This window comes from Rhinoraja longicauda, chromosome 24 (assembly GCF_053455715.1).
Source record: "Rhinoraja longicauda isolate Sanriku21f chromosome 24, sRhiLon1.1, whole genome shotgun sequence".
NCBI lineage: Eukaryota > Metazoa > Chordata > Chondrichthyes > Rajiformes > Arhynchobatidae > Rhinoraja > Rhinoraja longicauda.
The window spans coordinates 32,308,355-32,322,078 of record NC_135976.1 but is presented as its reverse complement, the minus strand read 5'-3'; the positions used below and the strand labels follow the sequence as shown (position 1 = coordinate 32,322,078).

The following is a 13,724-nucleotide window of genomic DNA, read 5'->3' as shown; positions in this document are numbered from 1 at the left end:
CAGCGAATGCAGCGCCGGAGACTCAGGTTCGATCCTGACTACGGGTGCTGCACTGTAAGGAGTTTGTACGTTCTCCCCGTGACCTGCGTGGGTTTTCTCCGAGATCTTCGGTTTCCTCCCACACTCCAAAGACGTACAGGTATGTAGGTTAATTGGCTGGGTAAATGTAAAAATTGTCCCTAGTGGGTGTTAATGTACGGGGATCACTGGGCGGCACGGACTTGGTGGGCCGAAAAGGCCTGTTTCCAGCTGTATATATATGATATGATGATATATGATGATATTAAGCCTATAAACTCCTTATATCGGACAAGCATGCTCTCTTGGTCAACTGCAAGTGAAAAGCAATGACACTGATTTTTAATTCCATGTTCCAACAGGACTTGAATATTCTTGTGAAACTTTGAAAAGATCCAATTATTCTTCAAGGTAAACTACTCTGCTTCCAATGAAATGTACCATGTGCTAATTGCTGGTGTTTTGATTGGGATTGCTTCAATTGAGAGAAAGTTGTGTCTTCCGTTCACTTGCATTAAAAGCCCGTGAGAGTATTGATCTAAATGCACAGTGACACAGCCAGTAGAACCACAGCCTCACTAGGACAAGACACTGGACGTCTATGTGTGTTCTGCATATTTTGCCTTTCAGTGTGTAGGAAGCATTTGTAAATGCTGGTTTAAACTCAATATAGGCACAAAAAACTGGAGTAACTCGGCGGGTCAGACAACATTTCTGGAAAAAAAGGAATAGGTGACGTTCCGTGTCGAGACTCTTCTTCAGAGTGAGATTCAGGGGAAAGGGAAACGAGAGCGATATCGACGGTCATATAGAAAGATATAAAACAATGAATGAAAAATATGCAAAAAAGTTACGATGGTCAAGGAAACGATCCATTAGTAGCTGTGGGCTAGGTGAAAACGAGTTGTACAGACAATGAGACACTACAAGGCAACAGTGAAATACGTAAAATGACCAGGGTGGGGGTGGGGCGGAGAGAGAGGGGATGCAAAGATTATTTAAAGTTAGAGAAATCAATTTTTATATCGCTTGGCTGTTAGCTGCCAATGCGAAATACCTGGTGTTGTTAACTTCCTCCAATTTGTATTTGCCCTGCTCTGAGAATGGAGGAAGCCCAGGACAGAACGGTCAGTGTGGGAATGGGAGGGGGTTAAAGTGTTTAGCAACTGGGAGATCATATATTCCCAGGTGGACTGAGCATAAATGTTCAGTGAAATGATCGCCCAGTCAACGTTTGGTTCTGCTGATGTATAAGAGTCCACACCTGATACAGCAGATGAGGTTGGAGGAGGTTCAAAATAACTCTGCCTAAACTGAAAGGACAGTTGAGGTCCTTGGATAGAGTTGAGGGAGGAGGTATAGTCACAGATGGTGCATTTCCTGCATTTGAAGTGGAAGGTACCTGGGGAGGGGGTGGTTTGAATGAGAAAGGATGAGATAACCAGGGAGGTGTAGGTCATAAAGTCATAAGGAATAGGAGTAGATTTGGGCCATTGACCAGGGTTGCAGAGGGAACGGTCTCCTGCACTCCATCCGGCACTCAAATGCACGGACCATCTCCAACACCACCCTCTCCTTTCTCGATCTCACCATCACAGGAGATTGACTATCGACTGATGTCTATTCTAAACCTACAGAGTCCCACAACTATGTAGGCCACACTTCTTCCCACAGAGTTTGTGTGAATGTGGTTGATGGACAGCGCAGACCTGACGGGCCAAATGGCCTGCTTCCATAAGGTGTCTCTCTATGGATCCTATGAACCCTAATATCAGGAAACATAACCAATGCCTTTTTACATGTTTCAAGCCTGTAACCAAAAGATAAATTTCTCTTTGAAACATTCTTCGAAACAACAGTTTAGAAGAATGAGGGGGGGACCTCATTGAAACATATAGAATAGTGAAAGTCTTTGATAGACTGGATGTGGAGAGTATGTTTACTCCAGTGGTAGAGTCTAGGATTAGAGGCCATAGCCTCAGAATTATATGTTATTTTGGGAAGGAGATGAGGAAAATGTTCTTTAGTCTGTGGAATTCTTTGCAATAGAATGCTGTGGAGGCAAAGTAAGTTGATATTGTTAAGGCAGACACAGATAGATTGTTCATTGGTACGGGTATTAGAGGTTTGGGGGAGAATGCACGCGAATGGGGCTAGGAGGGATAGATAGACCAGTCATCATATATCCGGAAGTGACGTGTGAGGACGCTGGCGTTGTTTGTTCGCCGCTTCTCACCACTTCTATTTTTGGATTAATTTTGCCGTTTTAAAAAAAAAAAATCTCAGATTTAAAAAAAATCTGTCTGCTTCAACAAATCCTTCTGCTTGACCTGGTATCATCTGCCCAGCTCTTCCACCGCTACCTCCGCACCCTTGGACTCCGCACCTTTGGACCTCTCACTCCTGTCTGTGCTCCTGTCTCTGCTGGCTTGGACTGTTCCCCTATGGGTTACCTGACAGCTAGCGCTGACGTCATCAAATTGCTAACGCTACCGCTACCGCTAACGCTAACAGATGCCTGGCTACCTCCTCTGCCTGCACGTCCTCAGCTCCCTATTAACCCTATTAACCCTCAGGCTGCTCAGCTTCCTCGGTCCTCCTCATAGCCCTTGCTCTGGATCAGCCTGTTGTGCCTGTTGTGACGTTTTGATCTGCTAGCCCGCGGTAGCCGGCTAACTTCTCCGGGCTCTATGCTCCTTCGCTCCTGCCTGGCATGGCACTGCCTGGCATGGCACTGAAGTACTTGGCTGCCAGGCTGCTCCAGCTCAACAACCACTCCACTCCACAATGCATCTCTGCCATCATCAACCACGGACTTCTACGACGACCCAGATACATCCACAGAGGCTCCGGTCACAAGTTTGTTTACTCCCAGACCGGTCACTCCATCCCTGCACTCTGGTCAGCTGATCGGACTTCCACTCGTCCATTACGTCATCGCAACAACGCACACGAGCGTGCCCCCTGTCTACAAGCCCTGGCTAAATCACCCGTGTCCATCCACACCACACAAAGCAACATGAAGCTCACTCTGCTCAACATCCGGTCCCTCAACAATAAAAGCCTCATTCTGAATGACTTCATCCTGGAAAATAAACTGGACTTCCTCTGTCTGACAGAAACCTGGCAACAAACTCTGGACTACCTCCCACTCAACCTCACTACACCCAACGGATACTCCTACATCAATAAACCACGCTCGGAAGACCGAGGTGGTGGGATTGCCGTAATTCACCGACAGGACTTCAAGATCAACCTCATCTCCATCTCATCTGCTCCTTCATTTGAACACCTGGCTTTCAAACTCTCTGGCCACACACAATTAGTCATGGCAGTTGTCTACCGCCCTCCCAAACCACACCCATCATTCCTTTCTGACTTCTCTGACTTTCTGACCCAGTTCTGTTCTCTCTCCGCCTCAATCCTCCTCCTCGGTGATTTCAACATCCATATGGACTCCACTGACTCCACAATAACCGCTGACTTCACTGAAATACTCAACTGCTTTAACCTCACTCAACACGTCAATTTTCCCACCCATAACCGTGGACACATTCTGGAACTTGTCTGCTCCACTGGACTAAATCTACATCACCTCTCTGGCTCCGACCCCACCCTCTCTGATCACTTAGCCATCACCATGTCTGTCAACATTCCCACCCCAGCTCCAAAGCAAAAACGCAAAATCAACTTCCGCAAGCTGAACTCTGTTTCACCTACCTCGCTCTCATCCTCCCTCTCTGAAATAATGTCCACCTCTCCCTTCGTTGACCTCCACAACCCCTCTGACCTCACTGACTACTACAACCGCACTCTCTCCTCCTGCCTCGACCAGCTTGCACCTATAAAAACCAAAACAGTTTCCTTCACCCACTCTGCTCCCTGGTTTACCCCTGAACTCCGCGTGCTGAAAACTCATGCCCGCCAACTTGAAAGACTCCGCAACAAAACAGGTCTCACAATTCACTCTCAAGGCTACAAAGACCACATACAGCACTATAAAGATGCCCTCTCCCGTGCCCACTCCACCTACTACTCTCAAATAATTCACTCTGGCTCCGGAAACCCAAAAACACTCTTCTCTACAATAAACAAACTCCTCAGCCCCCTGGACACCATCTCCCAATCATTCACAGTTGAAAAATGCACCACTTTCCTTTCATTCTTCCAAAGCAAAATAGACAACATCTACAGCACCTTAACCATGAACGCACCTGCTCCCCCTCAAACCACCTGCCCCCCCTTATCCTGTCAGCCCCTGCCTCAGTTCTCCCCAATCTCCACCACCGACCTCTCTGACCTCTTCACAGGAATAAAAACTGCCACCTGCTCTCTGGACCCCATCCCCTCCAGCTTTGTCAAGGCCTGCCTTCCTGCTCTCTCTCCACTTATCACTGCAACAATAAACTCCTCCCTGTCCACTGGCATCGTCCCGCCATCCCTCAAAATCGCTGCTGTCACCCCCATTCTGAAAAAACCTGGTCTAAACCCTGACACCCCAAACAACTTCAGACCAATCTCCAACCTACCCTTTCTGTCCAAAGTTTTGGAACGTGCTGTAGCTTCCCAACTCAAATACCACCTCTCTACCAATAAACTGTATGAAACTTTCCAATCCGGATTCCGCTCAAACCACTGTACTGAAACTGCGCTCCTCAAAATCACAAACGACATTCTCCTCTCCTCCAACGCTGGCAACCTCAACATCCTCATCCTACTTGACCTCAGCGCGCCTTTGACACCATAAATCACTCCATTCTCCTCACCCGACTTGAAACCTCCCTTAACATCACCGGCACAGCCCTATCCTGGTTCAAATCTTACCTCTCTGACAGACATCAGTTCATCTCCATTAACAACTCTAAATCCCCCACCGCTCCTCTCCCCCAAGGTGTCCCCCAAGGCTCAGTCCTTGGCCCCCTCCTCTTCATCCTCTACCTGTTCCCCCTTGGTCAATTAATCCGCCGTCATGGTCTCAACTTCCACTGCTTCGCCGATGATATCCAGCTCCTCATCTCCACCAAGTCAATCTCCCCCACCACACACTCTACAGTGACAAACTGCATCACTGAAATAAAATCTTGGCTTCAATCAAACTTCCTCAAACTCAATTGCAACAAATCTGAAATCATCATCATTGGTCCAAAAACGCTCACCAAATCCACCCAAAACTTCATCCTCAACATTGATGGTCTCCCAGTATCCACCTCACCTCACATCCGGAATCTTGGAATCATCCTTGATCAAACCCTCTCCTTCGACAAACACATCAAACACATCACAAAGACAGCCTTCTTCCACCTAAAAAACATTGCCCGTCTCCGTCCATCCCTCTCCTCCACAGCTGCAGAAACCCTCATCCACGCCTTCATCACCTCCCGTCTGGACTACTGCAACAGACTCCTCTATGGCGCACCCTCAAAAATCATCAATAAACTTCAATACATTCAAAACTCCGCTGCCCGTCTACTCACACACACCTCGATCCGTGACCATATCACCCCCGTCCTTTATAAACTCCACTGGCTCCCCATCCCCCAGAGAATCCAGTACAAACTCCTCCTCATGACCTACAAAGTCCTCCATAACCTGGCCCCATCCTACCTGACCGACCTCCTCCACAGGCACACTCCCACCTGCACCCTCCGCTCTGCCGCTGCCAATCTCCTATCCCCCCCACGTCCGGACTAAACTCAGATCCTGGGGGGACAGGGCTTTCTCCATCGCTGCTCCCATCCTATGGAACTCACTACCCCAAACCGTTAGAGACTCCTCCACACTCACCACATTCAAAACATCACTGAAGTCTCACCTGTTCAGTACTGCCTTCAACCACTGAAGGTCACCTCACCTTCTGTCTCCTTTCTCTGTTCATTTATTTATTTACTTATTTATCTATTTATTAATTTCCCTATGTTCTCAAAATCTCTGTAAAGCGTCTTTGAGTATATGAAAAGCGCTATATAAATAAAATGCATTATTATTATTATTATTATCATTGAATGGCGGAGTAGACTTGATGGGCCGAATGGCCTAATTCTACTCCTATTCCTTATGGCTTTGTGACCTTATGACCTTATTCTATAATAATATAAGTATATAATGTGCAAACCAGATATGTTAACTCATCAGAATGGGAATTGCACTGGTTTACGTCTCATTGTGTTGTGTACATACTTGGATGAAAGGAACAAGTTCCTCCATTTGCTGCTTTTCAGAGGGCGTTCCCTACAGTATTCACAATGACCGCTCCATCACGAACCTCATCCCATGCTGTGAGATGAGTACAGTTGCTAAACTCAAGTATTGCAGTTTATCTTTTCTGTGACTTGCTCTGGCGTGGTGCTGATAGGAAAATGTATTGTGAATTATGGGCTAAGACATCCCTCCTTGATATCACGTGGCATCACCATGCAATTGATCGGGTCATGCAGAAAAACGTCGCTGTCGCAGAATGTGAGAAAACAGTCTTGAATCAGACCGAATACAGCGATATTCCATCATAATATAGTCTTTCAAGTAGGAAGACATTGTTATTGATCTGATTACAATTGAAATAGATCTGACTTTCTATCACACTCATATGTTATGCTTGCGTTAGGAAATAAAAACGGTAATAAAAGCCACGCCTTTATGAGCGAACCTTTAACCGATTTTTCGAACACGATTCCTGCATCCACCCACCTACCGCGTTAATCCTAGTAATATCGAGGGTGTGAGATTAAGCATTATCATTTATAATTTAATTAATTAATTGGCCTCATCTGTTTCCATATTTATTGCCCCGCCTCCCTTCCACCATCAGAACTAATCTTTTAAAAATTATTCCTGTCTATCCATGTGAATTTTAACATAATCTTCGTATCAGCTGCATTTTTCTTTCTTCCAGGGTATTACGCTGTTCTTTGTATCCTTCCACATCCCCAATTTCCCTCTCCCCTGACTCCCAGTCTGAAGAAGGTTCTCGACACGAAACCTCGCGCATTCCTTCTCTCCAGAGATGCTGCCTCTCCCACTGTGTTTCTCCAGCATTTTCTGTCTATCTGCTCTGCATTCACTGGTTTCACTGCTCCATCTCAAAACAGAGTCTTCTCCGAATCCATGTAACCGTGTAATGTCTCAACCCCAGTCTTGTAGCCATGCCTCACAATGAGGACTGTTATTGGTGATCATAATTGTTCTCACCGCACTCCCCCACCCTCCCCCCCCCCCCCACACCCCCTCCCCCCACCCCACCGTCTAACACCCGTTCATTCTCCCAGATCTCAATTGGCTCTCCTGCTATGCCCCGCTCCACTCCACCAAGATTAGGAAGCAAATAACAGGTAAATGCTTGAAAGATAAACCGTCTCGTTTCCTCCCATTGATACTGTATCTCTTGCCCTTTGCTCAGTTACATCGCATGGACTGTGGGGCGCTGGCTGCTCTTTCTCCTGCTTCTGATCTGGAGTATCTCAATCGCGTTCTTCACAAGAGCCTCCAAGGTAAGTTTTATTGTCATCATGTTCATAAATTATATCAGCAGAATTAGGCCATTCAGCCCATCATGTCTAATCCGCTCTCAATCACAGCTGATCTATCCTTCCCTCTCGATCCCATTATTCTGCCATCTTCCCATAACATAGAAACATAGAAATATAGAAACATAGAAAATAGGTGCAGGAGTAGGCCATTCGGCCCTTCGATCCTGCACCGCCATTCAATATGATCATGGCTGATCATCCAGCTCAGTAACCTGTACCTGCCTTCTCTCCATACCCCCTGATCCCTTTAGCCACAAGGGCCACATCTAACTCCCTCTTAAATATAGCCAATGAACTGGCCTCAACTACCTTCTGTGGCAGAGAATTCCACAGACTCAGCACTCTCTGTGTGAAGAAATGTTTTCTCATCTCGGTCCTAAAAGACTTCCCCCTTATCCTTAAGCTGTGACCCCTGGTTCTGGACTCCCCCAACATCGGGAACAATCTTCCGGCATCTAGCCTCTCCAATCCCTTAAGAATTTTATATGTTTCTATAAGATCCCCCCTCAGTCTTCTAAATTCCAGCGAGTACAAGCCCAGTCTATCCAGTCTTTCCTCATATGAAAGTCCCGCCATCCCAGGGATCAATCTGGTGAACCTTCTCTGTACTCCCTCTAAGGCAAGAATGTCTTTCCTCAGGTTAGGAAACCAAAACTGCACACAATACTCCAGGTGCGGTCTCACCAAGGCCCTGTACAACTGCAGCAGAAACTTCCTGCTCCTAAACTCAAATCCTCTTGCTATGAATGCCAACATACCATTCGCTTTCTTCACTGCCTGCTGCACCTGCATGCTTGCTTTCAATGACTGGTACACCATGACACAAAGGTCACGTTGCATCTCCCCTTCTCCCAATCGGTCACCATTCAGGTAATACTCTGCTTTCCTCTTCTTGCAGCCAAAGTGGATAACCTCACATTTATCCACATTATATTGCATCTCCCATGCATTTGCCCACTCGCCTAATCTATCCAAGTCACTCTGCAGCCTCCTAGCATCCTCCTCGCAGCTAACACTGCCACTCAGCTTCGTGTCATCCGCAAACTTAGAGATGTTGCATTCAATTCCCTCGTCCAAATCATTAATATACACTGTAAATAACTGGAGTCCCAGCACTGAGCCTTGCGGTACCCCACTAGTCACTACCTGCCATTCCGAAAAGGACCCGTTTATTCCTACTCTTTGCTTCCTGTCCGCCAACCAATTTTCTATCCACCTCAACACTGAACCCTCAATACCGTGTACACCAATCTCCTATGTGGGACCTTGTCGAAGGCCTTCTGAAAGTCCAGATATAACACATCGACTGGTTCTCCCTTATCCACTCTACTAGTTACATCCTCGAAAAATTCTATAAGATTCGTCAGACATGATTTGCCTTTGGTAAATCCATGCTGACTTTGTCCGATGATTTCACCACTTTCCAAATGTGATGCTATCACATCTTTAATAACTGACTCTAGCATTTTCCCCACTACCGATGTTAGGCTAACTGGTCTAGAATTCCCCGTTTTCTCTCTCCCTCCCTTTTTAAAAAGTGGGGTTACATTAGCTACCCTCCAGTCCTCAGGAACTACTTCAGAATCTAAAGAGTTTGGAAAAATTATCACTAATGCATCCACTATTTCTGAGGCTACTTCCTTAAGCACTCTGGGATGCAGCCTATCTGGCCCTGGGGATTTATCTGCCTTTAATCCATTTAATTTACCTAACACCACTTCCCGACTAACCTGGATTTCCCTCAGTTCCTCCATCTCATTAGACCCCCGGTCCCCCGCTATTTCCGGCAGACGGTTTATGTCTTCCTTAGTGAAGACAGAACCAAAGTATTTGTTCAATTGGTCTGCCATGTCCTTGTTCCCCATGATCAATTCACCTGTTTCCGACTGCAAGGGACCTACATTTGTCTTAACTAATCTTTTTCTCTTGACATATCCATAAAAGCTTTTGCAGTCAGTTTTTATGTTCCTTGCCAGTTTTCCCTCATAATCTATTTTCCCTTTCCTAATTAAGCTCTTTGTCCTCCTTTGCTGGACTCTGAATTTCGCCCAGTCCTCTGTTATGCTACTTTTTCTGGCTAATCTGTATGCTTTATCTTTTGTTTTAATACTATCCTTGATTTCCCTTGTTAGCCACGGATGCACTACCTTTCCTGGTTTGTTCTTTTGCCAAACTGGGATGAACACTTGTTGTAGTTCATCCATGCGACCTTTAAATGCCTTCCATTGCATGTCCACCGTCAACCCTTTCAGCATCAATCGCCAGTCTATCTTGGACAATTCACGCCTCATACCCTCAAAGTTACCTTTCTTTAAGTTCAGAACACTTAAGATAACCCTTGACATCTTTATTTATTAAGAATATGAAAATCTCCGCCTTAAAAATATCAATTGGCATGGATAGATATAAAAATCCTCGGCTAACTCAGCGGGACGGGCAGCATCTCCGGTAAGAATTGACCTGGCCTTCATAGCCTCCTGTGGCAATGAAATCCATAGATTCACCACTCTCTGGCCAAAGCAATCCCTTCTCGTCGCCGAAAGTATCCAAGCGGTTTCCATTAATGCATTCAAATATCCTGTCCATTGATGGATACAGAAACCGTGCACGTTTTCATATCCTGAAGTCAAACCAAATCTCTATATGGATGATATCCCGAGGTTTTGTCAGGTTGTGCGTGTGCAGGGTGGATTTCTGTGCCTGGTGTGGATTCGTTGGGGTCCACCTTGCAGACAGCATTGTGTTGGGAGTGGTCGGGTCAAATAAAGCGTGATTCCCACTGTCAATGAGTCTGATGACTTCACATTGTCTTTTGCAGAGACGCGATAAATCAGAACCTGGCCACTCGGCCCACGAATTACAGTGAAGACTCCTAGCTTACACCAACAGTGAGGGAATTCAGCACCGCGATGAAATATTTAGGCATCATCCTGCTTTGTCAACTCATATCAATTGGACAGAATATATGTCTCTTGCAATTCAATTAACGATTCCATGAAAGTGTCTTCAAAGCAATGTTTCAAACTTTCCAAACCATATCTGTTTCCAAACCCCATTTCCCGCACTAATCTTAATTTTTGTCACCTCTTCCAAGGTCTCTTTCGTAACCTTCGAACCATTGTTTTAACCTTTGCATGTTTTCTGCTGCTCCAGAGCCTGACACTATCTTAAACTATATTCTATACATTTAACTTCCTGGAAAAAAATGTTTTTTACGGATTAATGAACACCACTGCATCAGAACGTTTCTTAATAAATTGTTGTGGTCAACGAATTGCTTGTCTAATTTGTTTTGTTTAGACGGCAACTTCAGTGAAGAAGAACAGACTGCAATCAGACTGCTGGATATTCCTCCTGTTGCCAAACGTTAAAGGCGTTTAGGAAAATCAATCAATTAATCTTTCAGGCCATGCTGTCCCATCAGAAGAAAATTATGCAACGACATTGTTCTGACTATTAGCCTTATTTTTCTCTCCACCGATGCTGGCTGGCGCGCTAAGCACAATCAACTGCTGCAGATTTCATTTCCCACATGCAACTAATTTTTATGTAGGAAGGAACTGCAGATGCTGGTTTAACCTGAAGGTAGACCTAAATTTCTGGGGTAACTCAGCGTGACAGGCGGCATCTGTGGATCGATCAGATAGGTTTAGGTGGACTGAGCGGCGGTGTGCAGCGAAACGATCGCTGAGCCTGCGCTTGGTTTCTCTTCTCGGCGATCGTTTCGCTGAACAACTCCGCTCAGTCCTCCTAAACATACCTGATATCCCGGTCGCTAAACACTTTAACTGCCCCTCCCATTCCCACATTGACATTTCTGTCCTGGGCATCTTCCATTGTCAGAGTGAGGCCCAGCGCAAATTGGAGGAACGGCACCTCATATTTCGCTTGGACAGCTTACACCCCAGCGGTGTGAAGATTTACTTCTCTAACTTCAAGTACCACTTGCTTTCCGTCGCAAACCACCCCCCCCCCCACTTCCCAGTCCAACGATAAATGTGACTGTCTCCGACTACCGTTTATCTCTCATTGCCTTGTGGATACCTTCTCCCAGCAAACAATGATCTATTCTACATTTTCCTTGATCTCCATCCCCTTTGTCTCATTTTCACACCTTACAATCCCTTATCCAAATATCTCCCGCTCCCCTGACTTCAGTCTAAAGAAGGGTCTCGACCCGAAACGTCACCCATTCCTTTCATACAGAGATGCTGCCTGTCCCGCTGAGTTACTCCAGCATTTTGTACAACTATTGTGTTTTTTGATTGAGTGATTGAAAGATACAGAATGGATACAGACCATTCTAGTTCTGTATTATCCCACTTTCGCGTCTTTTGATTACAGTAATATTGATAAACATTTCAACGCTGCAACGAGTTATTCATTTTGGCCACGGTACAAAGCAGTTAAAGGACCATAAATAGTGGAAAGTCTATTCTAGTGCAGAACAAAATGGTTGAGTTGCAGCTTGCAAGAACGGGATGTGAAACTGCAAATACATTGTGTTGCTTTTCTGAGCCTGACTTGTGACTGTAACCCCGCCCATGAAAGGACTATGAAGGATGATGTTTTAAAATAAGAAATGGTGACCTGCAATAATGGAGTAATACCATAAATTTCGGGAAGCGTCAAGGATTGATTTGGGTAAAATGTCCCACTGACAAAGATAAATATTCTCCACACAGTAAGCGATGAGACGAGGAAGTGAAACCAGAGGAAGTGAAACCAGAGGCTCAGTTCAGGGATATCCGATGGGTGCTGTGTAGCCAGAGATACGTGCAGACCCTGTGGTCACCCTAATGCTGCCTGGCCCGCTCAAATCGAGCTTGTTAATGTTCTAATGGGAGTCAATGGTGTCAAGTTAGGAGGAGGGGGAGTTCAACAAGATCTGGGTGTCCTAGTGCATCAGTCAATGAAATGAAGCATGCAGGTACAGCAGGCAGTGAAGAAAGCCAATGGAATGTTGGCCTTCATAACAAGAGGAGTTGAGTATAGGAGCAAAGAGGTCCTTCTACAGTTGTACCGGGCCCTGGTGAGACTGCACCTGGAGTACTGTGTGCAGTTTTGGTCTCCAAATTTGAGGAAGGATATTCTTGCTATGGAGGGCGTGCAGCGTAGGTTCACTAGGTTAATTCCCGGAATGGCGGAACTGTCGTATGTTGAAAGGCTGGAGCGATTGGGCTTGTATACACTGGAATTTAGAAGGATGAGGGGGGATCTTACTGAAACATATAAGATAATTAGGGGATTGGACACATTAGAGGCAGGAAACATGTTCCCAATGTTGGGGGAGTCCAGAACAAGGGGCCACAGTTTAAGAATAAGGGGTAGGCCATTTAGAACGGAGATGAGGAAGAACTTTTTCAGTCAGAGAGTGGTGAAGGTGTGGAATTCTCTTCCTCAGAAGGCAGTGGAGGCCAGTTCGTTGGATGCTTTCAAGAGAGAGCTGGATAGAGCTCTTAAGGATAGCGGAGTGAGGGGGTATGGGGAGAAGGCAGGAACGGGGTACTGATTGAGAGTGATCAGCCATGATCGCATTGAATGGCGGTGCTGGCTCGAAGGGCTGAATGGCCTACTCCTGCACCTATTGTCTATTGTCTATTGTCTATTGAACTGGAGCTTTTCCCCACTGCAAGACATCCCAAAGCGCCTCACACATGGGGGAGATACATGGTCTGAAATGGAGTAACTCAGCGGGAGAGGCAGCATCTCTGGACAGAAAGAATGGGTGGAAACTATTTTTCATTTGAAACATGAAGAATGGTTTTAGAGGAGGCTTCTGGCTTGGAGTGTACTTTAATCTAATATGTTCAAACAGTCATATCTTTCTTCACACTGAACAGAAAACAGCTCCTAACAAAAGATGCTTTAATGTGAGTCGCCAACGCCCAGCAAACTTCAGTGGCGGACACGCCAGTGTGTTACACCGACACCACAGATGTGCACAACCCGAATAATCTGCACTGTCCCCCTGAAAGTAACACACACTGAACAATAGCCAGCAATAAATATGAAGTTATATTAAACTGCAACTACTTGCGTACATAAATAATTTAATCGTTGCAAGCAGATGTACAAAGTCAACAAATGAAATATACATGAGCACAACTCTACTAATTTATTAGCTTTGTGTTGCAAAGAACACAAGTCAACAATTCAATTCACTGTGCATATTCTACCTTG

The 13,724-nt window shown here is 45.6% G+C and overlaps 2 protein-coding genes across 3 annotated transcripts in view; one reads left to right on the top strand and one right to left on the bottom strand.

The window, feature by feature from the left end:
* Positions 1 to 10,781, top strand: part of LOC144605521 (E3 ubiquitin-protein ligase TRIM69-like) — a 31,077-nt gene extending 20,296 nt beyond the window's left edge. Inside the window, exons 12-14 of the mRNA XM_078420893.1 lie at positions 381 to 429; positions 7,412 to 7,502; positions 10,360 to 10,781. Coding sequence (XP_078277019.1) covers positions 381 to 429; positions 7,412 to 7,502; positions 10,360 to 10,407 — 188 coding nt within the window. The 3' untranslated portion in view covers positions 10,408 to 10,781. The remainder of the gene's footprint in view (positions 1 to 380; positions 430 to 7,411; positions 7,503 to 10,359) is intronic.
* LOC144605580 (polymeric immunoglobulin receptor-like) overlaps positions 1 to 13,724 on the bottom strand; it is a 161,049-nt gene that overhangs the window by 88,446 nt on the left and 58,879 nt on the right. The gene's annotated exons all lie outside the window — the stretch shown is intronic.